Source organism: Notolabrus celidotus, chromosome 20, assembly GCF_009762535.1.
Source record: "Notolabrus celidotus isolate fNotCel1 chromosome 20, fNotCel1.pri, whole genome shotgun sequence".
Lineage (NCBI taxonomy): Eukaryota > Metazoa > Chordata > Actinopteri > Labriformes > Labridae > Notolabrus > Notolabrus celidotus.
Window position 1 is genome coordinate 12,551,388 of NC_048291.1, and position 26,337 is coordinate 12,577,724.

Consider the following 26,337-nt stretch of genomic DNA (forward strand, 5'->3'; position numbering starts at 1 on the left):
ACCAAATACTGATTAGGCAATAATTGTATGAATTTAAAAATGTATATTTTTCAGGTAAAAATATTCAGCTGTAGTCTCTGCCTGAGTTGCATTCATTAACAGTTAACTCTGTAGCCATTTCAAAATTAGATAACTTTTGTTTATACTGTTTAAAGTTTAGATCACAGTTATTCCACTAGAGTCTGTGATTATATGTATTTCTACAGTTGAGCTGCTGAGACTGTTAACAAATTAAAATCAAGCATTTAACACAGCCATGTGTTATAATTGTATAAATGATGTTAGTTCTGGCACGTCACTACAGCGAAAAACTGAACTTACCAGGAAATCCTTTGAACCCATCCTAATCCTGCAGTTTCAGCTGTGTGCATGCAGATTCCATGTTATCTCGCACCTGCTATAACTAAGTCAAAGGCTGGCAGGGAGCTTTAAAAATATATATTTTTTGATTGTTTACATTAGTTGATCGGTTTCCTCTAAGTTTTTAGACTGCAAGATCTAAAGAAAGATTGCTAAAGAGAACTACACTGTGTAATTGGTATTCATTGGAGATAAAATTGTACGGTTAAGGCAACCTGCTCAAATAAAATACATGCAAGAAAAGTGATTGCATGAAGGAGAAAATCACTTGAAAGTAGGCAGCAGGAGAAAAGACAACTTGCAAATAAATACAAATGTACTGCTTACAGGGACAGGACAGTGGATTCCAATTAAGACAGATGAAGAAGATGAAGAAGTAAGAAGGAAGACTAGATAGATTTTGAACTAAAGACGGAAGATAAAAAAGCAAGGAGAAAAGAGGGCAACAAAGAAAAAAAGTGATGAGAGCTAAAGGAGCACTGGAGAGAGGAGAAAAACAGAGAGGGCTTCATTGTTTTGGATCCTGCTCATTACTGAAGGGGATGATAGCATAATATAGTGCTAATGGGAGAACAAATCGTGTTGTGTTCGGCTTACATAACCGCTGAGTGACTAATCACACAAGATGTTTCCTTGACACACACAGCGAACAGCTCTCCGTTTTTTTCAATCTGTCTCACACACGCAGTCCTCAAAACAAAACAGAAAAGATATCTTGTGAATGAGTTGAGCTGTTTATTTCACAAAACAGGAGAAACTTATTTCCAATGTCACTCAAGAGTCAAGTGAAGCTAGTCTAAAGTAAAACTTGTAACTGTCACTTTTCTCCCGCCCAATGGCACCATATTTACAAGTACTCCTGATAACCTTCATGGACAGCTGTTTGCAGAACAAGAGAGGAGTAAGAAACAGGGAAGGAGTGAGAGAGAGAGAGACTCCATCTGCTTATGTGCGTCAGCCCATGACAGTTCTAGCTCCTGTAAAGAAGCCAATGTTCTTCTGCCAATGACAGAAGGAATCAACAAGAAAAATAACTGGCTTAAAGCTTCATTTGCTGTTTAACTGTCTTTAGTAACAGGGGTATATTCTACTATAGTCGATCATAGATATTGTGCAACCTCTAGAAAGACCAAAAATCACATATGGTGCTTCTCAGGCAAAGTTTTGTGCCTAACATTACCAAAGTGAACATATAGTACACACCAGAGCTACTGAGCCATATGCTCAGGATTCTAGGCTGCTGTGTGCAATTTTTCACTAACTCTCATTGACCACACATTGGCCTTAGATTAGTACACGTCTGTCAGTACGGGCTGCAGGCGCAACAACCGCAACAAAACCGCAAAAGCTACCAAGCCACCATCCAGTTATATAGCTAGCCGTCCAGCATCATCAGCTGGAAGTGCAGAGAGAGGAAGAACAGATGAGAGGGAGGGAGTCTGTAAGAGTGACAGAAGGAGTGGAATAGTTAGAAGACGGTAAAGCCAACTAACTGCCATGTTTCCTGTGCAATTTAGCAAATCAGACAGAGAATTCACCAGCTGAGAGCCTTCAGAGCCTCAGGCTGCATGTTCACCCACAAATCCCACAACAACTAATTCCTGTGTGCAGCAGATTTCTTCAATGGCTGATTCTAGCTATGTTTAGCGAAACAGTAAACATGACAGCCAGTCGAATAAATTCTACATCATGCATGGTTTCAAGGGTCGGCCATGTCGCCAGTACATAGCTTAGCTTGCCAAGAGGCCTTGAGTACATTAAAACCTGATGGTTTATGGTCTACTGCCATACATTTCTGTGCAGTAACTCTAATCTGCCACATTAGCCACCCAAGTACATGGTTTCTCAGACTGTCTGGATCTATCACATGTTGCACTGCACTCTGGGCTGCTTCAGAGGCACTGACGTGCAATCAGAGGCCTGCATGCTTGTGCCAAGGGAGCACGGTAAATTGTCAGCTGACGAAAGACTGGAAAGAGCATGTTTTGGGTTTGGCCTGTGGAGGCTTTAGCCAACAGGAAAGCTCCGGTGTTTTCCTCTCCATGGGGACTTAATGGATTCTCCCCGCCAATGAAACATTATTCCGGCTGGCAGTCCGGACCGCCAGCCACCTGAGAGGCTTTCCCACAACACCCCCCTTCCCTGTCACAGCCAGGCTGCGCCATCACTTGGAGATCTGGGACAGATGGAAGGCTGGAGAGAGGACGGTTAAAAGAGGAAGGATGAGAAAGAACAACGAATAAGAGCAGATGCTATGAAAAAGGGATGGATAGAGGGAAATCAGCATCACTTGCTGCTGAAACTGCTATGGAGAATTGTTGATTTCTCAGCAATGTATCTAAGCCTCAGAGACAATGTCTGAAAATGCAAGACACACATAGGTTACCACAGCAACCAACCGTGTAACAAAATACACAGAGACACATAGTCGCCCCCTTATGCACCTTTTTTGCTACACCTTGTACACGCTCTGTTGGCGTCTCCATCTCTCAGATATGCTCCTGAAAGCAGGCAACACTGGCACACAGTGGCCACAAGGGCAACACACTCAAAAGGAACAATGTCCTGTTTATGATTTTATCTGCTGACATACATTCACTCTCATTTCACATTTGGACTGCTGCTATCTCACTTCATGTTGTGTAAACTGTGCAAAACAGAATTCAGTGTAGTCTTAGACATCTGGTACCTTCTCTCATTGTCATCCAGATGGGCGAACAGCACATTCTTCGAGATGGCTTTTGCCAAGGCCGTCATGGTCTTGTAGTCCTTTGGGATCACCTGTTAAGACAAAGCAGTAATGTAGACTGTAAAGTAGACAGCCTGCAGGTGGACACATGAATTAAAGCAGCAAAAACACATAATAGCTTTTACTTCAAAGAAGACCATATTGAGTAATTAAAGAGCAGCGTATTGGCAAACTCTGAAAGAAGTATCCCGCACGTGTGTCTGTGTATTTTTGGGAAAGCCCATCTGTTCAGGGATTACACTCAAAATGTCACACAGCCCTTAAAATTTCAAGAGAGGCCTGAACTCATTCATAAAACATGCATTTTCATGTCCCAGACTCTGTGGGTTGTCTGCTAGAGTGTGTGTCTAAGAGTTTGAGTGTGTGTGTGTACATGGAAAGGGGATTGCAAAGTCTGTAGCCACAACAAAGTAAAAAAAATCTGTATTTAGAAAGAGGCATCCCAGAAGAGGACTTCAGCCTCACAGAGGCTGAGAAAGGCAAAAAGTAAGAAAAAGAGGGAAGGAGTAGGAGTGAAGCAAATAAAAAAAATCTTTATAGAAAAACTTGAAGAGGATGAGGAGTGTGTAAGTATGTGTGTGTGTGTGTGTGTGTGTGTGTGTGTGTGTGTGTGTGTGTGTGTGTGTGTGTGTGTGTGTTGTCTCTGGTGCTGGGGGAGAGGAGGGGGTAAGCTGTAATTACGTTAAAGCAACAGATGTCTCCACATGAAGACGACCACGCAGCACTGTTCACATCATGCACACAAATACACACTAAACCACATCACACAGGACATAAAAAGTACCAAATTTTTCATCTATCTGCAGAACACAGGCCTGGCTACTCAGTGGACACAAAGGAGAAGAGGCTGGGAAAGTGAGTTGGAGTAGGAGGCAGTCACCCAGAGAGGCTTAGCAAAAGAAGTAATTTTCAGATTCAGACTTTGGGTCAAACCCCTAATCATCCTCCACAAGACCAGGCTCCAGCGCTGCCACACAGGAGCTCATTAAATGTCAGCTTGTTAATAGCTTTTGAATAACTCAAATTGATAATTCAGATTTTTTTCTGCAACATCTCAAAGTAATGTTTCAGTGATCTCTTCTGACCATATCGGAGAGGCTTAGGCCTTATGGACTGTTGAAGTGTGTTGAATGAGAGGAAGCAAAAACAAAAGTGCTTGAGTAAACTTCATTGTCAGCAACAAGTATAGACTGTATAAAAGGAAGAATGGCATGACAGCTTCCAAAAAGTGAAGCCTAAAAATTTGGAGCTCTCTCTCTACTGACTGGCTGCAGAACAGGTCATAAAGCCCGGCAGATGGGATATGACTCAAATTATAAAATCTTAACTATAAAAAACTTTGAGGTCTGGCTTACAGAATTCTCCAGTACCTTATATATGGAGAGAATCAGATATGAGCTGTTGGGCAAAACAACCAGATTCTAACAAATATGTCAGCCCTTCCTTGACTACATCACGGCTCTTAGAAGACCCAAATGACACCTCAATGCCTTTGCCTTTAATCACACAATATAATTGCACAAAAGAATGACCATAGCAATATGTAATTTAGAGTGCTAAACAGATGATGTGTGCGTTTCTTGTTTTTGTTTGTTTGTTTGTTTGTTTGTTTGTTTGTTTGTTTGATTGTTCGTTTTCTGCTTTTTTGTTTTGTTTGTTTCATCTTGGATTTTTTTTTATTTGTAGAATAGGATGGGGGGATTGTTGGGATTGTTCTTCTTTGTTAACCTTCTGAATGTTCTGTCTTCTGAAAAAGCTATAAATAAAGTATTTAAAAAAACAAAGTTATAAAATCAAAATACATGTCAAATGAATTTTTTCAAAAACGTGTTTTCTGTCAGTAAAACAAAATCTTATTAAGCGGAGTTTTGTCAGTTTACTTGACACATGTAATTGACATTAGTTTGACCCAGGACATATGGACTTCTAATGTTAGTCCAATGAGTATGCAGAATTTGACGGCCCAGGGGCTGTATGAAGACTCTACATGAGCCATTATTGCATGCACTGGAGTGCTCCAGTTCACATACGGCAACAGTGATCTGTGTAGTCTTTAAAGCAATGCTAAGGCAGTGAAAGATTGCAAAGGACAGGGTGCAAGATCAGAGACAGTGACAGTGAAGGGCCAATGCTATGAAGGCTTGGGCTGCATGGCACACCTTTATTATTGTTGTTTTGTTTACAGCTTGTAAAAAATGAATTCACATTTGAGGAGTTAGAGCTGTTCTGTGTCTTTGCCAGCACAATAGTGGCCTCAGTTGGTAAATATAACATGTTTTCCCCATTTTTGCTAACTACATCTTAGCCCTTCTTACCCTCAGGTGGGCATAAAATACTGACTATATTTCATATATCATGCATCCCTAATATTTATCCAACCTTATCAAAAGAACAACCTTACTAGCTGACACTGACAGTCTGAGGCCAGCCCTTCAGGTCATTCTGCTAATGTGATCTGCAGGCATGATGGACGGGCCTGATGATTTGTTGAGACTCAGCACATTACAGCAAAGCTCCCTTTAATCAGATGAGTAGGGTAAGCTAATTGATTGAGTTCTGTTAAACATTGTGACAGTGGTGTCGTAATGAAACTGATGATGTGGGGCGATGTCAGTAAACATGCCTTTGACTGTGTGTGTAAATGTGTGTGTTTGTTCCTTAGTATTCATCAATGGCCTGGAGAAGTCCTCTCTCATATTGAAGCAATAGAGTTCTTTCATGCTCTAATACAATATTAATCCACTTCTCTCTGATGGTGTGTGTGTGGTTACGTGAATTCATTTATTTTTCACAAGTGTCTGACGTGGCAGATTGAGTTTATATGTGCGTGCCTGCGTGCGTGCGTGCCTGCGTGCGTGCGTGCGTGCGTGCGTGCGTGCGTGCGTGCGTGCGTGCGTGCGTGCGTGCGTGCGTGCGTGTGTGTGGAGTCAGTCTTGATACTGAGGGACAGTCAAGAAAATGGGGCTGGGAATGAGGGCAGGCTTGTTGCCATGACACATGACTGCAGTATCTGGTAGAGACCTCTGAGCCATAAACACAAGCGCCCGTGGGTGTGTGCACATACCTGACACACTCACGCTCTGCATGCTCCAGTGACCATGGGATTACAGCGTGGTGACAGGGGGGTTTGTGTAGTTATGTCATTACCCGTCAATTAATAGCATGTCAGGTTAATTTTAATTTAACAAGCATGGTCATAATACTGTAACCACTTGGGTGTGTGTGTGTGTGTTTGTGTTCTCGTACAGTATATGAATGTGTGTGTGCTTCTGCTGTAATCTGGGAATAGAAAGGTGAGTTATAGCTCCTGGCAAAGAGCACCCTTTCCTATCTTGCCATGAAATTAAAATGGACACATGGCAGGTTTCAAGATGACAGATAACTTAAACAGCTGCTGGTGAAGATGAAAAAAACATGAAACCCCTGCACAAAAGAAAACTTCTCGCTGTAAAAACAATTAGTCAAGGTCATTTAGAATTTATCATCAGTTTAAATTTAAGTTAGTATAAGTGTTGTGATAATTCAATATTAAATGTTACAGTCATCTCAACTAATGTAAAGTATCCATCTTAAATATTAACTCAATTGGAATTAGGAGTATGAATCAAAGCATATACCTCATAATAAAGTCGACTTTAATATATAGGTTATTTAGGATGTCATTATACAAAGTGATGACATTAAAAAGTGGCTGCCACTGTTGCCTTATAACGAGACAGTACCTTGTTCACATCCCAGTTCAGCCTTTAAAGAAAAGGAAATGCTTTGTTGACTAAATAACTAAATTGTAAAATTAACCCTCCTATTACCCTTGGGGTTAATTGGACCCCATAATGATCATAAACATCATTTTTTTGGCTTCGTATTTCATGATTTTTTCTAATTTAATGGGGACAACTGGGAAAACATAAATTTAAAATGTTGATATGTTCCATTTTCCTGTGAAAAAAAACTATGCATCAATGTTCCTTGGGGTCAATTTGACCCCAGGCTGTTTTAGCTGTATAAAACATAGGAAATTTCACATTTTACACACATTTGTTTTGGTTATTTTGGATGATATTGAGGTCACTACAAGATACATTTTTATAACCTAAAACAGCCTCCCTCTACCTTTAGATTGATATATAATATTTCCAGGCACCATGTCTCTAAAGACATTCCATGATGTGTCCCGTGTCATGCGTTTTGTTAACATAGAAACAAGGCAGGGCGACGAGAGCATGACAAACTCACAGCAGTTTGATGTTCTGTTTTACAGAACATCCTGTAAGTCCTTCTGAATGCTTTAAACTGTGTTTATGCTTAAAATACGTTTTATTTAAAGGGCTATTTAGGTAGTCAACAAAGAAACATAAAGTACCTGACACATAAACCTGGGTAACAATCAGTTTCTGGAGGTTTAAATTACTGGGGTCAAATTGACCCCAAGGATAAAGGATGTTAGTACATTTGAGGGTAAGAGGAGGGTTAAGTAAACTAAAGCAAACAGGTAGCTGAATATGACGAGGCATTTTTTTTTTATGAATAACAGACAGTTTAAACAACCTGTGACTTTTACACTGTTTAGTTTTTCTTCCCTAGATTATCAGCCTAAATAAAAAAATATCTTTGTTTTCTCTCATTCCTTGTCTCAAGAAGTATTTTGCACAACCAACAAAAAACTATGAAATATGGGAAAATATTGTTTGCAATGTCTGCTGTAACAATATGAAGTGTTATAAAATAACTAAATTAAGGATTGCATTTTAGCTTTATCTTAGAGTTCTTACGGCTATCTGCTGTTCTTCAGGTTTTGCACAATACCTGCGTTTGAAGCCTGTCCCTTCTGAATCCAAAATATACCCTAAAGCATTTTTTCACCACTTGATTGACACAAAGTAATTTGAGATAGCTAGCTTGAGCTTCATATGACTGCATCAAAATATATTGAAACTTTGAATAATCCAACAGCATCAGTTAGTGTATGCGCAGCTCTCTGCAATTTCTCAAACAGCAGGGACATGAAAAAACAACAACAACAAAAACTATTTTGCAGGTAGGCTTGTAGCAAAAGCTGTTCCTTGGTCATGAATACATGTGATGAGGTTTTCTTTTTTAGATTGTGATAAGAATATTATAGGGTTGGCCACATGTATATAAAAGAACAACAATAGGAAAATACTGCAGGCAGCAACATGATTAGGAAAACTGTATTATATCATTTTTTCAAAATAATTTAGCATGTACAACATGCTTTAAACATCGATTTAGATCAAATAAAGGATCCCCTGAATGCAGGATCCAGTCAAAACCAAATAAATCCAACCGCTTTTGTTAAAAGAGGTGTCAGGATCTACAATATTAAAGAAAGATGTAAATCTTAGCCCTACCCTTGCCCTGTTTGGTATTGCTGGTGGAGATAACCCTCACCTGACTTCTACAGAACGCTGCAATCCAGACGTGCAATCCTGCTAAAATGGAAGGGTGCTGCCCTGCCCACGCTTGACCAGTGGCGTCAGGATGTAAGGTCCTGTCTCAAACCTCTAACCTTTCTTAGCCTGCTTCCATAAGGCTCAAACTAAATCATCATGAGATGAGCTTTGATCTGGGCCCTTGGCATAAGAAGTAAGATCTTACTCTGTGTGGTGTGCTGCAAACTAACTCTTAGATATTACGCCTTGATTTTTGTAGGACAGCTGGGGATGGGAGGATGGGAAGGACTAAACATGTAATGATGTGCTAAACATCAGCGCAGCAGCTGACTCACACACTGCTCATTTGTTGTAAATAAACTAATTTGAGTGTGCTTATTCCTTATTGTTGTAAATAACACTGCTGATCTCCCTCCCCACTGCCAGCTTCTTGTTAAGTGTTTACATTCATGTTCTTACTGAACATGGTGTTACCAGAGCGACAGAACTGTGTCCAATGATTAAACAGCAACAACAACAACCAAAAAGTCTGTTTTACTCTTTGATTACACAAGTCTGTCTCTAAATGTATCCTACTGTGGATGAGCCCCCTTTAGTTCACTTACCTATTCAAAATGCATTTAGGATATTTCTGTTTATTTAATGTTGTAATTGCACGAACACAGGCCCCTGAATCAATCAGTGTTATTGTGTATGTATGGAATACTTGCATGTATTTCTGTGCAGGTATGTACAAGATGTTACTTCTGATGCTGACCTTGCGTACGTAACTGACAGCATCCTCTTCAGTGTAGACCTCGGCACTGACCCCTCCCCTGCGGCGCCTGGCCTTGACAACAGGGTTGGGTGGTGGGGGAGAAACCTCATCATCATGTGAGTCGGACTGGCTGTTAGACTTCTGGCGGGCCATGATCTGCTTGCATTCTTCCTGTTCAGACAAAGAAAGATAGAAAATTGTTACATTTCTAGTGCTTCAGATATGAGGAAGCAGATCAATCAATCAATCAATCAATCAATCAATCAATCAATCAATCAATCAATCAATCAATCAATCAATCAATCAATCAATCAATCAATCAAGCTTTATTTATAGAGAATTTTTCATACAAGTCAAATGCAACCCAAAGTGCTTTACAGCGAGCATAAACAAGAAAAAGCAGAAATAAAATAATGGCAAGACATATTCAAAAATAAAAATGGATTTTAAAATAGGGACTAAAATAGAGACTGATGCACACCAACAACAATAAAATATGTGTAACTAAGATAAGTTAAAGCATACAATCAATATCAAGAATAGAGATAGTTAAAATAAACGAATTAAAAAGGGTAAGCATAATTTTTTTAAATAAAATTAAGGCTAAAAATATCAATAAAACTGAGATAAATTTGAAAAATAGATGAATAAATAAATACAAATAAAATACAGTTATGATTTGATGATTTATTTAAAAAATAATAAATAATAAAACAACATTAAAATCCATATACTAGTAAAAAGTAATTGAATAAAATTGTTAAACCCCGCATAAAAGCCAAACTGAATAAATACGTTTTTTAGTCTATGCTTAAAAGTCTCAATATCTCCAGCTCCTCTCAGATCCTCCGGCAGGCTGTTCCATTGTCGAGGAGCATAGTGGCTGAAAGCAGCATCACTAAATGTTTTTGTTCTCCTATTGGGAACAGCTAAAAGAGAGTAGCCTGAGAGGCCTTCCTGGTTTATAAACTAAAAGCATACACTTCAAAACTAGTAAAATAATTCTAAAATCAACACAAAAAGCAACATGCAGATGGTTTATCAAAGAAAAAAAGCGTCTCAGTTGGCATCCCAAAAGGACTCCAAAAAACAGATGCATCTTCTTCCTTAGCTTCAGGCAAGATCACCTGTTCATTTTTCACCCTGGAAATGATCCCATGACGATGGGATGAAAAATCTCTGACATCAAACATCATGTGGACTTTAAACCAGGTCAGATGACATAACAGAACTGTTAAAATGTCAGAGAAACAACAGTGGAAACATTTAAGTCCTGAGTGCACACTGTTTGGACATCTGGCTGCTATGGTATGAAGTCAAAGCTATCAAATATTAATAACTGCAGGCCTGAATATGCAGAGAGCAGAGAGCTCAGCCGAGTACTCCCCTCCTCTCGGTTGATGAACAACAAGGAAGAAAGAGATCAAATGGGAGACAGGATGCCTCTGGCTGGCTCTCTCTTCAACTGCTGAGCACACAGCACAGGATGAATTATTGATCGCACACTTGATTAACACATTAACATATGTACACAATGAAACCACTGTAGGCTGATAATACGTGGGAGTGCTGTGAGACAAGGGCAGTGGCAATTTTTACAAAGCCAGCCAGCATCACTTTTTTTGTATATCAGCTATAAATGGCTGGTGTGCTTTCTGTGATTACTCCTTTATTGTGTTACATGAATGTTTCTAATAGCACCGTCAGGACTAAGTTGATGGCTGTATCATCCACCTGCAGTTATTTACCATAAGAACGTCATCTGTTTGCTTTTGTATTGCCTGTATGTGCCTGAAAATAAACATGGGTGTCTTTACTAGACAAGGCTCCAGAAGGGTGAGTTGCGGTGGCACTCTGGTGCAGTATATGTGGGGTCTAAAGTGCTCACTACACAGTCAAAAATAAACTGGAACAGAGACTGAAATGATGTGGAGGAAGAAAACATAATCCAGGTGATTTGTCTGTTTTTGTAAGCCTTTTGAAAATGATCCATCTGTTTCTTTTTAAGAGAACTAACCCTTGTTAAAAGTTCTTCTTTAAGCAATAACAATTCTTCTTCAGTAAAAGAAACAGCAATTTCCTCACATCATTGAGTTTAAGTAGCCTCTAAATGCACAATGTACAGAGTACAATTCAAGAACAACTTCTTTCAATGCATCATAGCTGGGCAACTTCCTCTCTGTAAAACTAAATCAGGAGGAAGAGAAAAAAGAAGATCCACAGCAGCCTGATCATCATGTGTAAGTAGGGAGCATAAAACTGCTGCCACCTTTTTATGCTCATATACCGATAGAGGGAAAGAACAAGAGGAGCAAATATAACAGATAGATTGCAACAAGAGAGCAACAGACGTGTAGACAAGTAAGGACCGGAAATGTAAAGCCCAAGACCACACAGCTCTGTACTTCTCTTCACATTCAAAGGAACAACAAAGTGTCACAATCATACCAACATCAGAATGTAACTAGGACAGGGACATTAATACAGAAGTCAGTTAGACGGTTGCCTTGAGGGCATCTGTCTGCTTGTTCTGTCTCTCATTTTGTGAGCCGATATCTTTTCATCTACAATCTCTCTCTAGTTCTTTACTCCTTTCTGCATCTGATTTCTCTCCCCCTGCTAGCAACATCCTAAGGTTACTGTGATGCTTGGCACACTCTGCATAACACAATGCGAGAATGCAGAACACACACACACACACACACACACACACACACACACACACACACACACACACACACACACACACACACACACACACACACACACACACACACACACACACACACTTCTTGCTTACGCAGAGTCACTGCCTGAGGGAACACAGCCAGCAGGAGGAGAGGAGGGGAGGTAGAGCTGAAGAGCCGGAGAATCTCATAAACACATGCACAGGCAGACTGCAGGGGGAGAGGGAGGCTCAAACACTCCAGCTTAATCAAGGTTGCAATGTCTGCAATCAGATAACAAACTGTGTTCTCTTAAGATAGAGAGGTCAAAGCCAAACACAATGCTTCCCTTTCTCACAACCATTAAAAACACAGACATCATAATTCCAAAGAAAACTAGAAGTCAGAATCACAAACACAGCTGACGAGCTGACGAGCTGACGTCTACAACAGTCACTAATATCCTCTTGAACTCTCACACAAGCTCACTTGGGGTTGTACCAAGCATCTTTACCAACAAAACTTCACATGCTGCAATAACAAACACAGTGTCATAACCTCTGTTCTCCCACCTTGATGAGAATACACAAGATAACTCCAGCAGGCTAGCTAGAGTTTGTCAGCAGACGTATTTACCATGGCATGGAGGGTCCCTGGCCAGGCCTGCTGTGAGTCCCTCAGCCTGTCAGAGTCATCAAATCAAAGTGTGAGTGTGTCAAAGTGTGCATGGGAATTAAAACACATCTCATACACACCTGACACACATGTCACACGGCTGCAGCATCCTGCCATACAAGCACAGCGGTCGCTGTGTGCATGTGCTGTGTCTGTGTGCACACTCAGGTTTGAGTGTGTGTGGGTAAGCGGAGCATCCAAGTTAGTGAGAGAGAGAGAGGGAGAGAGAGAGAGAGAGAGAGAGCGGGAGAGAGAGAGTGTGAGTGGCAGAATGACTGCAATCCCCACGACACAGCAGCTAAAGAACAAGGCTACTGATGAAAACACTGATCACAGCAAAAAGGCTGTCTCTCCATCGCTTCTGCGCAACTCTCTGTCTCTGCTTTCCAGCCTCTCCCCCCCACCCCCACCCCCCCCCCCCCCTCTCTCTCTCTCTTACACACACACTCACAATCAGGTGGCGCAATGAGAGGGCTCCTCTCGCTTCCCCACCGTCACTATGACAACAGGGTACAGTAAGCATCCTGACTCGTTGGTTGTGAGTGTGAACGAGAATAAACAGTGGCTTGCATACCTACGTATACACACACTGACGCACACACACACACACACACAAGAGTTTTGCCGCCTGTTGACACACTGTCTCTCTCCCCCTCTTTGTCACTTTCTCCTACATCTACAGTTCATGGAGGTGCCAACGTCACTCCCCTCAATATGGACCTCTGTTCTGACCAAATAGCGTGGCTGCATGTTTTTGCACCAGCGCCTGGCTCCTCACAGTCACATAAGGATACATTGTCATACATTACAATTCTCATGTGTGCCAGACAATAGTCTGTACCATGCAGCGTCTCGCTCACTCCCCACCGATCTCAAGCGCCTCCCACATGTTTCCCTCTTAGGTCAGAGAAATCAAGTGGGGACTTTGTGTCTCACGCTTCCAACAAGTCCTTTGTACTGTTCTGGCTTCTGTTTCCAAACACAGGGACATGGGACAAATGTGACCTGCAGAGGAGGACTCATCAATCCAAGGTGAGCTGATTGTAGCTGCAACGTGTTGTTCCAGCAGCATTGGAACCTTTATTTTTGCTTTATCTTTTTCCACACTAACACAGGACCGAGAGATTTGAGGCAGTGCCATTTATCATCCTGAGAGCTTGGAACAGTGGTTGCAACATAAAACACAACTGCAGTCGTTTTTTTTCTGCAATGTTACCCTTTTTTGCTATCGAATCTCCATTTGAAGTGGTATAACTTTTTTCAAATACATCTAAAAACATCATATTTATCTAGGGATATCTGATTACTGTTATATCAGTGCTAAAATCCCATGTCAGACCTTCTCTCTCCTCTCTCCCTCCTTCTCTCCTCTGCTCCCCCTACGTCATCATAAGGGGCTAGATGCCAAACATAGAGAGAGGACAAAAGAGTAGACAGAGGACACAGGCGAGAGCAGGACACAGAAGCTCTATCCAAAAAAAAAGAAAAGTGGGCTTTTCATTAGAGACACAGAAACTGTGTGGGTCGGAGATAAATCCCATGGAAGATCACACAGACAAAGGATGAAACACTCTGTTAATCTAAAGTCAGTGTTATTACACCATTATTACTGTTAATTTCAACTCATTCACGGATGGTGAGTCATTAAAATGCACCTTTTCTGTTCTGTTCAGTCCCCCTGAGCAATTTTCACAGAGCAGAGAGGAACAAAAATTTAAACTGAAACTCGTCCTAACAGCTCTGAGTAACTAACAGACTTATCAGGCCAACCAAACATCATGCTTTATGCAAAAGCTTTAAACCCATGAGAGAAGATCAGAGAGCTCACAGAGCAAACACATCAACACAACTATTCTTCAATGAAGCTCATTTCAGATATTAGTTAGAGGAAAGGAAACAGCTATACGTGATTACCTGAGGTAGCCCTGATCCGTTGACGTAGATAATTTCACTCTCCACTGCCGGGGCTGAAAGCATGCGAGTGAACCAGAAACAACAAGGTGCCGCGCAAACACAGACAAACACACATACACACACAGGTAATGAAGCATGGAGCACTGATGTAGTCTATTCATCGCTTTGTTCCAGACCATTACAGCAATAGTCAGAAAGTTCGCTTCTGTGTTGGGACTGCATATTGTTGAGTGCTGACCTCCTGGCTATGAAATGATGTCCACTCTCTTACTCTCCTGATGGCAATCAATACATAATGTGTTCTTAAAAAAGAGCGAAGAAAAGCTGCTATCTACAGCCAGAGTAAACCTGGGAAAACACCAACCAATCAGCCTTTTTTGGGTGCCAAAAATTTTAAACCATTTAAATCCCGTCCCGCTGTTCTGCCCGCTTCCTGCGCGTTCATTTCCCCGGCGTGAACTCTGAGTCCCCGTCTCCTGCCGCTGCTTCCCCTGACTCTACTGACTGCCCCTCTCGCTCGACCTTGGGCCTGTCCCCTCTTACCCGATGAGGTGCTTTGCTCAGGACTGTAGTCCGGATCAGAGTCTAAAAAGCTCTCACCACGGGGCTCTGACAAGCAGAAGAATTAATGACATTCAGTTAGTCCTAAAGAAATGTAGATGTATTGTAGCGTCCGTCCAGACGCTGTAGGGATGACGAGCCGATTCGTGAACATGTTGAGTTTTAATAACCGTTCACTGTCGGCCGTGATCACGACAACCAACAAAACAACAATCAATGTTTGAATGACTGAAGAACTTCTCCTCTTGTCTCTCCTCTCTCCCGCTTACACACTCTACACCTCTCCTGATGCCTTCACTAACCGTCAACACTGTAGGAATTAAGAACATCTACACTGAACACGTTTAACAAACAGTAGAGTTGTTACAGTATTATATGTGTTATAACTTTTCTCCTGATATCGTGTCACTGGTACAACTGGATAATGCTAGAATGACAGCTGTGAGTACTAACAGCAGCCATATTTATTTGTGTTTTTAACTTTCACTATGATAATGTTTTGGTGAGGACCGGTTTTGAATCAGTCACCATCATATGGTCGCAAGTCAGCGGCGCTCGTGCATGTGAGCGGGGGCGGGGGGCGTCGTTTTGGAGGAGCTCTGAGGGAGGAGGGGAGGGGTTAGACGGAGTCATGAGGACATGCTACATTCAAATTCATGCTAGTTTTCTGAGACTACCAACCCCAGCTTTAAGTTAAATTTGAATTTAAGCAGCAGTCTGTAAGATACATGTAGCTGACTTATTTAGGCACATTTACTGTCAAAGAGTAAACCATTTTATTTAATTTGGGTTTAATTGCTGTACAGATGCACTTTTCACATGTTCCCTGTGAACAGAGGTTAGGTTTACTTACTATGTCAAATGTGAAATTGGCCAAATTTGCCCTGGTTGTGTGTATTGTTATGATTGTCTCAGGGAGAGCATCATCCAAGTTTTAAGTAGGATGTACTTTTTTGTATGAATTTTGTTTGAAAGCAATTGTCATAAACAAATATGCAGTTTTAAGTATTAAGTATTTTTCTTATTTTGCACAAGAAATGAATATTACATAACAAATGTGATAAGAGTATCACCATAAGACTGTACGCTAATTCCAATATAGAAGAGAATTGATGATCTCTGCAATTAGGTGTGCGGAAAAAAAATATCGGTATTGGTAATCAGCTAAATGAGTTGTAAAATATCGGCATATCGGATATCGGCCAAATCCAATATCGTGCACCCCTATTGTTAGGTCTCATGTTAAAGGGTTTTGCAGTAGAGATAAACACGTCTTCATCTTTATTCAAAACGAATGTGGTTGCTGTTGATCATTCACTTTTTTCTTAAACACTGGGGTGTCTTTGATAATATATAGGTGAAGAGTTACACAAACATTTGCAAAATTGAGGGCGCAGCTGAGTTGACTAACAGGTGGATGTGATGTAGCTGTTGTCAGGAGGCTACAAGCACACCTTAACTCCCCTCGTTTCTAGGCTGACCAAAAGCGAGATTGAGTCAGCATTTTCTATACGGGGGGAACACCATTATTGGGCTTCAAAACACCTCTTATGAAACCAGTAGATCAGTAGAGTTGAATATTGAGACTGTCATTGGTAAAGTGTCAAAGTTTCAAATACCTTTTGGCTGCACATTTCCATCCTGATGTCTTGTAGCATATGACACACCATATGGTGATGTTACCAGGGTTAAAACTTGATTACATCACTTATTTGCTGGTTCAAGCTTCTCAGATGTGAACATTTTGCTTAAGTCCTTACTCTGAAATATAATAGAGAATACCTTTACATTTTGAGCCATTGATCAGAAAGAACTAATCCTTTCAGTTTAGACTAAAAGGAATTAAAATTGACATTTTTTTAAAATAACTTATTAATGATAAAAATGTAAATCACATCTGGCTATCACTGTCTCCTTTTTAGAGCTGTGCAGCATTTCTTCCTCTCTGACAAGTTGAAGAGGGAGGGAGGAGGGATGCAACGGGCAGATGAGAGAAGACAAAGAAGGACCACCAGGGAAACAGAGTCTTGGGGTCCAATTTACCTGTCTGGGCTCCCAAGGTGGGCCAGGGAGGAGGTTTAGGCCCGGGTCACTGCATGCACCCTAAGCTGATTTGACAAATACCCTGCTGCCAGCACGGAGGTGATGAATGAACACAGAAACTGTAGACACAAATTACTCTTTGTTGCTGCTCTTTGAAAGGCTTTACGTGTGGGACATGCAGTCTGTGATGCCAAAAAAGTCACACTGTATGCGCACACATCACTGGCACACATTCAGCCATAACTACAGAGCATGTTAAACAAAGCAGAGGTAAAGAAAAGTAGAGGGAAAGAAAATGCAAACCTACACCTAATTCTCCCTGAAATGCTCTTACCAAACTCTACAAACAACCAACCCTTCATGACAATCAGAGTTCTTTGGAGGGTCTGGTGGATTTGTTATGATAGGTCCTGGTGACAGCTGAATGGTTGGCAACACAGAAAGGCTTCTCAACTTACAACCGACAGGGAGACAGTGGCTGCTTGACCGACTGACAGACAGAGACTGACTGACTGACTGAATGAGGGTACCAAACATCAAATTAGGTATCCGTATTAGACTGCTGTTTGTGATTGATTGATTGATTGATTGATTGATTGATTGATTGATTGATTGATTGATTGATTGATTGATTGATTGATTGATTGATTCATTGATTCATTGATTCATTGATGTCTTCACTTCAAACATGTATATACAAAATGAATTGTAAAAAATATGAACAAGAAAAAAAGTCGAGAAATTCCACCAGAAAGCACTGAAACATTTCATTTACACGTGTGAAAGGAAGTAGGAAGAAGTAATTTTATTTATTTGTTTTTGATAGATGTCAATCTTTTTTATTTTGTTGTTCTTTTTAATCAAAAAAAGAAAAAAAAAAACAAGTTAACTTGGGTTTAGAAATAATGGTGGAAAACATAAACACACAATAATGTGCTACAATCTTAGTGGGAGCGCTCTATTTGCTAAATGAAGTCTTTCGTCTTAAATAACAATTTCATTTTCTTGTCACCTAACTTAAAGCTCCCATGAGAAACTTTTGGTATGTTTCCATTTTGGTGTATTTTATTTTATACACATGTAAGTAGTGTTTTCTGATTAAAAATCTCATCCTCCCTCCTTTTTACAATCAAATATATCACTCATGGAGAATCTTTATTGTGGAAAATGTAAACAATACAGGTTGCATGTTGTTTGACTCTTATACCTAACCCATGGTAGAAAGTGTTAGGTGGTTTTACAGACATTAAAAATAACTTTATAGATATTAACAATCCTCGCACTGATGGTCTAGTTTGCTTAAGTCACTTAGGTAAATTCACCAGTATTCATTCCAGTCTGTTTCATAACCAGCTAAAAACTCCTCACAGGAGCTTTAAGGTAGCTTCAAAGTGCTTAGACAGCAATCAGTGCAAACTTCTACACTGGAGTCTCGTTTGGTTTCATTTTTGTTGCAGTTTTGGATGTAAAATGACAGAAAGAAGACAGAGCACTAAAATCAAGACTCTTAAAAAATAATACAAGTTAATGATAAAGGAGTAAGAGGAAAGTAAACTAGCACAAAAGAGGTAAATTATCAATAGGGATGTAGGGTCCATATAGGCTATTACAGGAATATATTTATGTTATTTGTTACTCCAATAATACTATTTTATCTTATAAAACAACCCCCAAAAAATTGCTTTTATTTACCTATCAAGAAGCTTTCATATTCCCACACAGTAGGTGGCAGTATGCAATGGTGGGGAGTAGAATGGGTGAGACAAATCTTACAAGGCTGAGTAAAAAGAGAGGGGTGGAAAGACGAGGGGACAGCAGAATAAGACAGTAAGTGTTTTAAGATAGGGGTGGAGCACAAGACACAAACTTATGACAGTGCTCCGAGCATGGAGAACAAAGAGGGTACTCTCTTAATCAGAAGAACACACACAGCCACAGATATATACAGAAGCAAAAACTCAGAAATTATAAGGACTGCATTGAAAGCTATTTTTCCACTAAACTATAATTGTAAGGCATGCAGATATCTGTTGTTGTTTTTTCTGTTGAATAACAGCTACTAAAATTTTGTTTGTGATATAACCTTAAAAAAGTAAATCTCAAGATATCAACAGTAATGCTACACTTATTGGAAGAATCCACAGACCTCAGACGTGCAGCCTCTGTCCATGGTCCTATCCTCTCAGAATGAAGGCATAAAAGCCTCAAAAATATAACCAACGCATCTAGACATGCAAACATGGAAACTAGACTCATGTCTGAGCTCCGTACACATTCAGATGGGGTTGATGAGTGACGTCTAACAAGCGGTGAACATTTGATTGCTTGTGCAGCTGGTATGTTATGCACAGATTCAAAGTGTTGATTTCCATACAAGCAGCAGAGAAGGAGCAAGACACATCTCAATCAGATGTGTTCACAAGCAAAAAAACAAAACAGGAAGAAAGGATGAGAGAGGTAAGGAATGTGAGTGATCTTCTATGAAAACATAGAGCTGAAAAATCAAGCTGTTCTTAGATGCCAGAAAACACTGTTAAGCCCTGTGAAGATGCCTTATTCAATAAAACATCTGTGATGGCAGCTGCCCACTTGATGTACTGAGTGACATATTCACACTCACACATTCAGGCTTGGCACTTCGCCTGATGCTGCCTGTTAGAGAGATCTGTAATAAGGATGTAGACTGATGAGAAAATGTCAACTACTCTGGGTTCTTGCAGTATTACTTGTCTCATAACAAACTTTGTGAAGATATTAAAAAGCCCTTATTGCATTCAGTACATTTTTCTTCCTCTTATAAACTTTGGCAATGAAAAGTGTATTAGTCAACCAGGTTTTTGAGGTCCTTTACTAACAGAAAGCTAGTTTCCATTTAGCATACTCATCTCAAATAAAACAGAGGTCTCCCAGAGTCAACTAGGAAAATCTTCCACAGGTGCTGCCCTATAATCTATGCTAATGCTATAAACTTACCAAAAACGAGCCAACAGTCTGAAGACCAATCAGCTATCATCACGACAATTGCTACCCCTGGGAACGATCGCCAACTGCTTCGTTTTTTCCATAAACTGTATAAATAATGGTTGTAGTATCCGTGACGTCACCTATTTGCTTCTGAAGAGCTGTTTTGAGGCCAATCATTGGCCTGCCTCTTTACATGTGACGTAAAGAGGCAGGCTTTGAGCCTCCTAGCCAACAGCTACAGTGTTCCAGCCTGTCACTCAAGTCAGCTGTGCCTCTCATCGAAAGACTTGTAATCTCAATATCTTCGAAATTGCCACGTTAGAAAAAAATACACCCTCCGTACAGTGTGTGCCGATCGAGAAACTAGTTATCCAGACTCCACTCGTCTTTTGTACCAGACTGTAAACATGTTTATTTTTGCTTTTTTGAATTGGTGTGAATGTGGTTTCCGGTACTTCGGGAGCCAGCCACAAGTGGATCCTCGATGATCTACAGTTTTTAGGACTTCCGCATTGAACTCTGGAGGTTGCTGCTTGGTTTTTTCATGTAGCCAGTGGTTAGCAACAAATGGTTTCTTGCCAAGGTTCAGTTTTTAGTGCATTGTAGACATTCAAATGTACACAGCCAAGCCTTTGCTTCCCACCCACATCAGCTAGCCTTGACTGCCTATAACCACGTCATGACTTCACAAGTTTTCCTCTCTTGGACAACCTCTGGCAGGTACTGACCCCTGTAGATCAGAAATACCCTACAAGAGCTTCAGGTTTGGAGAAGTCCTGACCCACTTATTTTTCCTGCTAACAACACATCAACTGCTTGGGAGGAAATGATCACTTGCTGCCTCACATGGAACACCCATTGACAGGTGCCATTGCTGCAGGATAATTAATGGTTGTATATCTGCAAAATAAACACTGTAATGTATCTGTACATTACATGTCCCGAAGGAGTGCTGTTCATCCAAGTCTAGTGGGTCCCAGTTTCACTGTACAAAGTAAGTTACATAGTGCTCTGTATGACTCAGACAAAGAAACCATTTTATTTTGCCTCACTCGCAATTAACTGATCCTAAGTTTTCCAAAAAACAGCATCATGATATTGATTTATAAAAAGTAAAAATTACACAGCTTTCAGCAGATTGTTTGCTTTACTTCACATTTTTGATCTAGAACAGATTGTTAGCTACCCTTGCAAACAGATATCTGTTTATAGAGTTATAAAAATAGTTTGTCAAATTACTGCATATGAGACAGGGATGTCATTACGGAGGGTTGTGTCCCGCCTGCTTTGCTCTCGATTCCCACTCCAAAGCTTGCTAAAATGTGATTGGTCAGTAATACTCTAACAACAGTGCAATAAACAGAAACCAGAACACATCCCATACTGAAAATTCAGACCCCAGAGTACAGATGCTATCTTTTCTATGCAAATCTGTAATTATTTATTACAAACAACACATAGAATCCCTGTTATAAGATGGCCTATCAAAATACTCTGCTAAGGTGTCACAGAAAAGTCATTTTAGAGTGTAATGTGCCAAAAATTAGAATCACTCTTCAACAAGAACAGCCAATAGAGAAGGCAGGATGAGTTCCCCAATCAGAAGCTTCTGTTGTAGTGATCAAAGTCATCATTACCACACGTTAACAGACAGGATGAAAGGGAGTGAGATGGCTGTTATTTTCCCATTCACGACCTCAGCTGAGGACAGAAGACTTGTAATTATATCGAACAAAAGTTAAAAACAAAACCAGTCAACTGATGGTTTAGTTCGCTCTCCAGTGCACGTGTCTCTGTGTGCCAGTACATGAGTAGAAGAAGACAAAGAGGAGTATGAGGGGGAAAAAAAGACATCACAAAACAAGACTGCGAGAGAATGATTGAGGATATAAGACAAAGAAAAGAGATGCTCCTGATAAGAGTATGAATGCTGAATGAAAGCAACCCCGTGCAGATATGAAATGAGGTTTAGTCTGGAAAATGAAGTGAAAGAAGAAACCCCAGTGATCTCATTTGAGGCACAGATAAACTTGAACACATGAGAGGAGAGATGGAAGAACTTTGCAGATAAAGGGGACTCATTGAACACTGAAGTTCACTGTCTATCCTCAACTGTTGCCTGGGTTACCACTTTCAGTATGCGATGAGTGCTGACGAATATTGCTAAGAGAAGAAAGAGATAAACACAAACATGATGAGGGTGAAGTGAAGGAGACAATGTGATGACAAAAGTGTTTTTCAGTGTTGACTTCTTCTTTGTTACTGCACTAAAACCTGAGATGACCTGATTCCTCCCGTCAACAAAAACATAAAGACGTATATGTTGTTCAGCCCAAGTTTTTTTTTTTCCTTTACTGGAACTTGTACATTTTTACTGGAAACCAAATATTTCAGGACATAAGCATAAATGATTCACTAATAGAACACTATTGAACCAAGAGAATAACAGATTTTAGACAGAAGAGATGCAAAATGGAGTCTGCAGTCCTAAATCCAGATTGAATAGATGGGGCTTGTTGAACCAAATAATGTCCTCAGAGAGAAAAAGGAGCACAATAAGCTTCTTAAATAACTGGGACGGCACAAACGCATACATGCCCCGTTTCAATTCCATAATCGACCGACATTACAACACAATACAGGTTTGAAAGACTGAAATGAGGTTGTGAAAACTATGGACCGTAGGGGACAGAAGTCTGCCTTTCTTTTTTTATTCTAACCACTCTGTATACACCGAGCAATTTCAGTGACCACCATTCAACAAAATAGCTTGTCAACCTTGTTTCTTAAACAATACTGTCTTCAAAAATGCTGTGTGGATCCCAAGCGGCAATCTCCGGTCTAAAATATGAGTCCAATGCGGAAGTGCTAAAAACTGCAGTTCATCAAGGATGCGCTTGAGGCTGGCTCCCGAAGTACCAGAAACCACATACACAGCAATTCAAAAGAGATGATTTTTACAGCAGAAATAAACATGTTTCCAGCCTGGTACAAAAGACGAGTGGAGTCTGGATAGCTCATTTTTCGATCGGCTCACACTATGGGGAGGGTGGGGGGGATTTTTTCTAACGCGGCAATTTGGAAGATATTGAGATTACGAGTTTTCCAATGATAGGCAAAGCTGACTTGATTGACAGGCGAAACATTGCAGCTGTTGGCTAGGAGGCTCAAAGCCCACCTCTTTACGTCACAATCGCTCGACAGCAGCAATATGGCCGCCGCCGATTGGCCTCAAAACCAGCGCTCCAGAAACAGATGGGCGATGTCATGGATACTCGTCCATATTTTATACAATCTATGGTGGATTTTGAACTTCAAGCAACTCATAGGGAAACATGCATGAATTTTCAATTGGAGTTTTAGTGTAATTTTGTTCATCTTTCTGCATACACAATAAGGGCATTACATTCAAGGTGACCGCCTTTGGAGTGAAAAAATGTGTCTGTTCTGCTAACTGATTAGCATTGTGACAATGGCATCTGTCAAAATCTTCAATAAGTAGATATTTTCAAAACAAAACACTATCTGCTATTCATAGATTGTATTGAAAAACACTGAAGCCTTTGAAAAAAAAAAACAGATCCAGACTCATGTTGTCAACCTGAAGCTGCCGCGCTAATTAAAGTGAGAGTCCAAGCAGTGGTTGTCAATCAACATAGAGATAAAGTTAAGAGAGAGAGCCCAGGTACGAGAAACAAAACAGCACAGGCAAAACTGATTAATGAAAAGTTTTTCTTGGATTGTTTCACAGTAATTTTGCTCTTGAAAAATTATTAAAACAGGTATAGATATAATATCAAAGTTCACAATATTGTCATTGTGACTAGTGCTAGACCAATGATGTTTTTTAATGGGTGATGGTGATAGCAATAATTAATGAGAAGATCTTCCATTATGAAGCCAATATCAATGGTTATTTTTCTGCATTTGATAAAATACAATACTACTATAATAAATATTAACATACATTTTTCCATGCAAATTGAAATCAAATTTACATGGTTAACTTAGCAAGCACCATATTTCGATGTTTTGTTTTTATAATGAATGATACAGAAATATACAATATTATATACAGATCTTAGATTATGACCGATATCTATGTCCGAAGCAATACTAGACTGCATCATTCTATATTTCATAATTGGATAATTTAATATACAGTGGGTACGCAAAGTGTTCACACCCCTTCACTTTTTCTACATTTTTGTTATGTTATAGCCTTATTCCAAAACGGATTAAATAATTTTTTCCCCTCAATAATCTACACACAATACCCCATAATGACAAAGTGAAAAATGTTTTGTAGAATTTTTTGCAAATGAATTAAAATTAAAACACTCCGAACTGGCCATGAAACTGCCTCGGTGAAAAGGAGTATAACAAAGCTGCCTGACAAACGTCTGCAGACATTTGTTTCTTTTTTTAATAAGCTCATGAGAGCAAAATAAGGTAAAGCTAGTCTCAAAAGTGTCCTTCATATGTATCTTGTCGATAAAAGAGTGCTTTTTCTCTGTAGTTAAACTCAAAACCTTACTCTCTTGAAATAAATATTTCCTGTTAAATAAACACATTACGTGAAATGTTAGTTCGACGGCAGACTATTCAGTGACACTGTTTGATGTTTTATCTATCACACACCTTGCAACACAGGGAGAGTTATGACTTCTCGCCCCCCTCGGAGGACACCATCATCAGAGCCAACAGGTGGGGGATATGAGGCTGATTCAATGCAAACAGCAGCAGGGAAATTAGTGTAGTGCTTAAAATAAAGTGGAGCAGCAGCAGCAGCAGCATAGGAAGCAAGATGAAGCAGAGCACAACAGCTTCAGTCTTGTATAGCTACAGAATGTGATGGATGTGATGTAATAATGTTTTCCACCAATAACATTGTTTTTATCTAAGATGCAGCCACTTACACAGATTGCAACGGAGCCTTAATACTTTGCTCTGGAAGATAGAGGCCAATGTGCAATATTGCCTGTTACACATGCTTGCTACTGAGCCCATGTAATAATCATCCTGTTAACATGACTATAAGATGGCTTGCCTGTACAAATTTAATGTAAAGAGTCTTGATCACGACAGAAAATCTTTGATACTTATTTGTTATTGAGATGAGACACACGTACAGGGGAAGTGTGCAGCGTGTCATTTTACAACATGAATCAATAACAACTTAATACTGTGTGCTTCTGCTGAGCTATGTCACATCCATTAGTATGCGTGCAGCCTCAGTCTATGCAGCATTACAGTCCTCGCTAGCAGCAGCAGCAGCACCTCCACTATCACTGCTGTTTTTTCCTATGCTCTCTCCTTTTGACTACAGAGCTCTGTAAGAGCCTGATCCAGTCTCTTAAAACATACAGATGCAAACGCATAAAGAAGTTTGTATGACATACAAACACAAAGACACAATTTTGCCTTGATCTGGTTGGAAGTACAGCAAAAACAATATAGCCATGATGATGATAGTGACTGCTGATCATAACAACATTAAGTGTGATTTGAAATTTGAAAGCAACACAAGTTGTAAAAGTGACGTAATAATGAATAAAGCCTAAGATCAGGATGGTTCATTAGTTAAAGTTTATAATAAAACATGTTTGCATCACTGTAGATTAATACCTAAGACATCAAAACTATGAAAGAACATATATTGAATTATTTACAGGGCGTAAAATTATCACTCGCAAAGCGCCCATGGCGGGTAAAAAATGTTTTGGTGTCTATAACAAACATACACCCACCAGTGGCCGATGGAAAATTTTGTATTGCATGTGAGGTTTTGTTTTCATACTTTTGCCCATTTCTGCCGACTGTCAGGCTATTTTGACCCTTGCGGCGCGCTGTACTTGTGTTGTACGGCGGGAAGAGCGTTTCGAGGAAGATGTGGGGACACATTCCCAGCATGAAGCCACCACAAACAAAAAGGCAGGAGACGACCAAAAAGAGGAACAGACAGCTAAACGGAGTAATGTATCGTTATTATTTTAAATCAAATAAGGCATGATATTTTTATTTGGTCGGTGAAAAATATTTTTCAACAGCTGATGGCAGATGAGGTAAAAAGTTAATTTTACACCCTGATTATTTAATTCACAAAAAGTGTTAAACAAACCAGAATATGTTTTAAATTTTAGATTCTGTAAAGTAGCCCCCTTTTTCCTTCATGACAGCTTTGCACACTCTTGGTATTCTCTCAGTCTGCTTCATGAAGTGGTCTCCTGGACT

The 26,337-nt window shown here is 40.0% G+C and overlaps 1 protein-coding gene across 1 annotated transcript in view; it reads right to left on the minus strand.

The window, feature by feature from the left end:
- The window catches only part of LOC117832238 (cAMP-dependent protein kinase type I-beta regulatory subunit), an 82,275-nt gene that overhangs the window by 49,590 nt on the left and 6,348 nt on the right, over window positions 1–26,337 (minus strand). Inside the window, exons 4-5 of the mRNA XM_034711284.1 lie at window positions 9,281–9,451; window positions 3,050–3,141 (exon numbers count right to left, since the gene is read on the minus strand). Of these exons, the coding sequence (XP_034567175.1) occupies window positions 3,050–3,141; window positions 9,281–9,451 (263 nt within the window). The remainder of the gene's footprint in view (window positions 1–3,049; window positions 3,142–9,280; window positions 9,452–26,337) is intronic.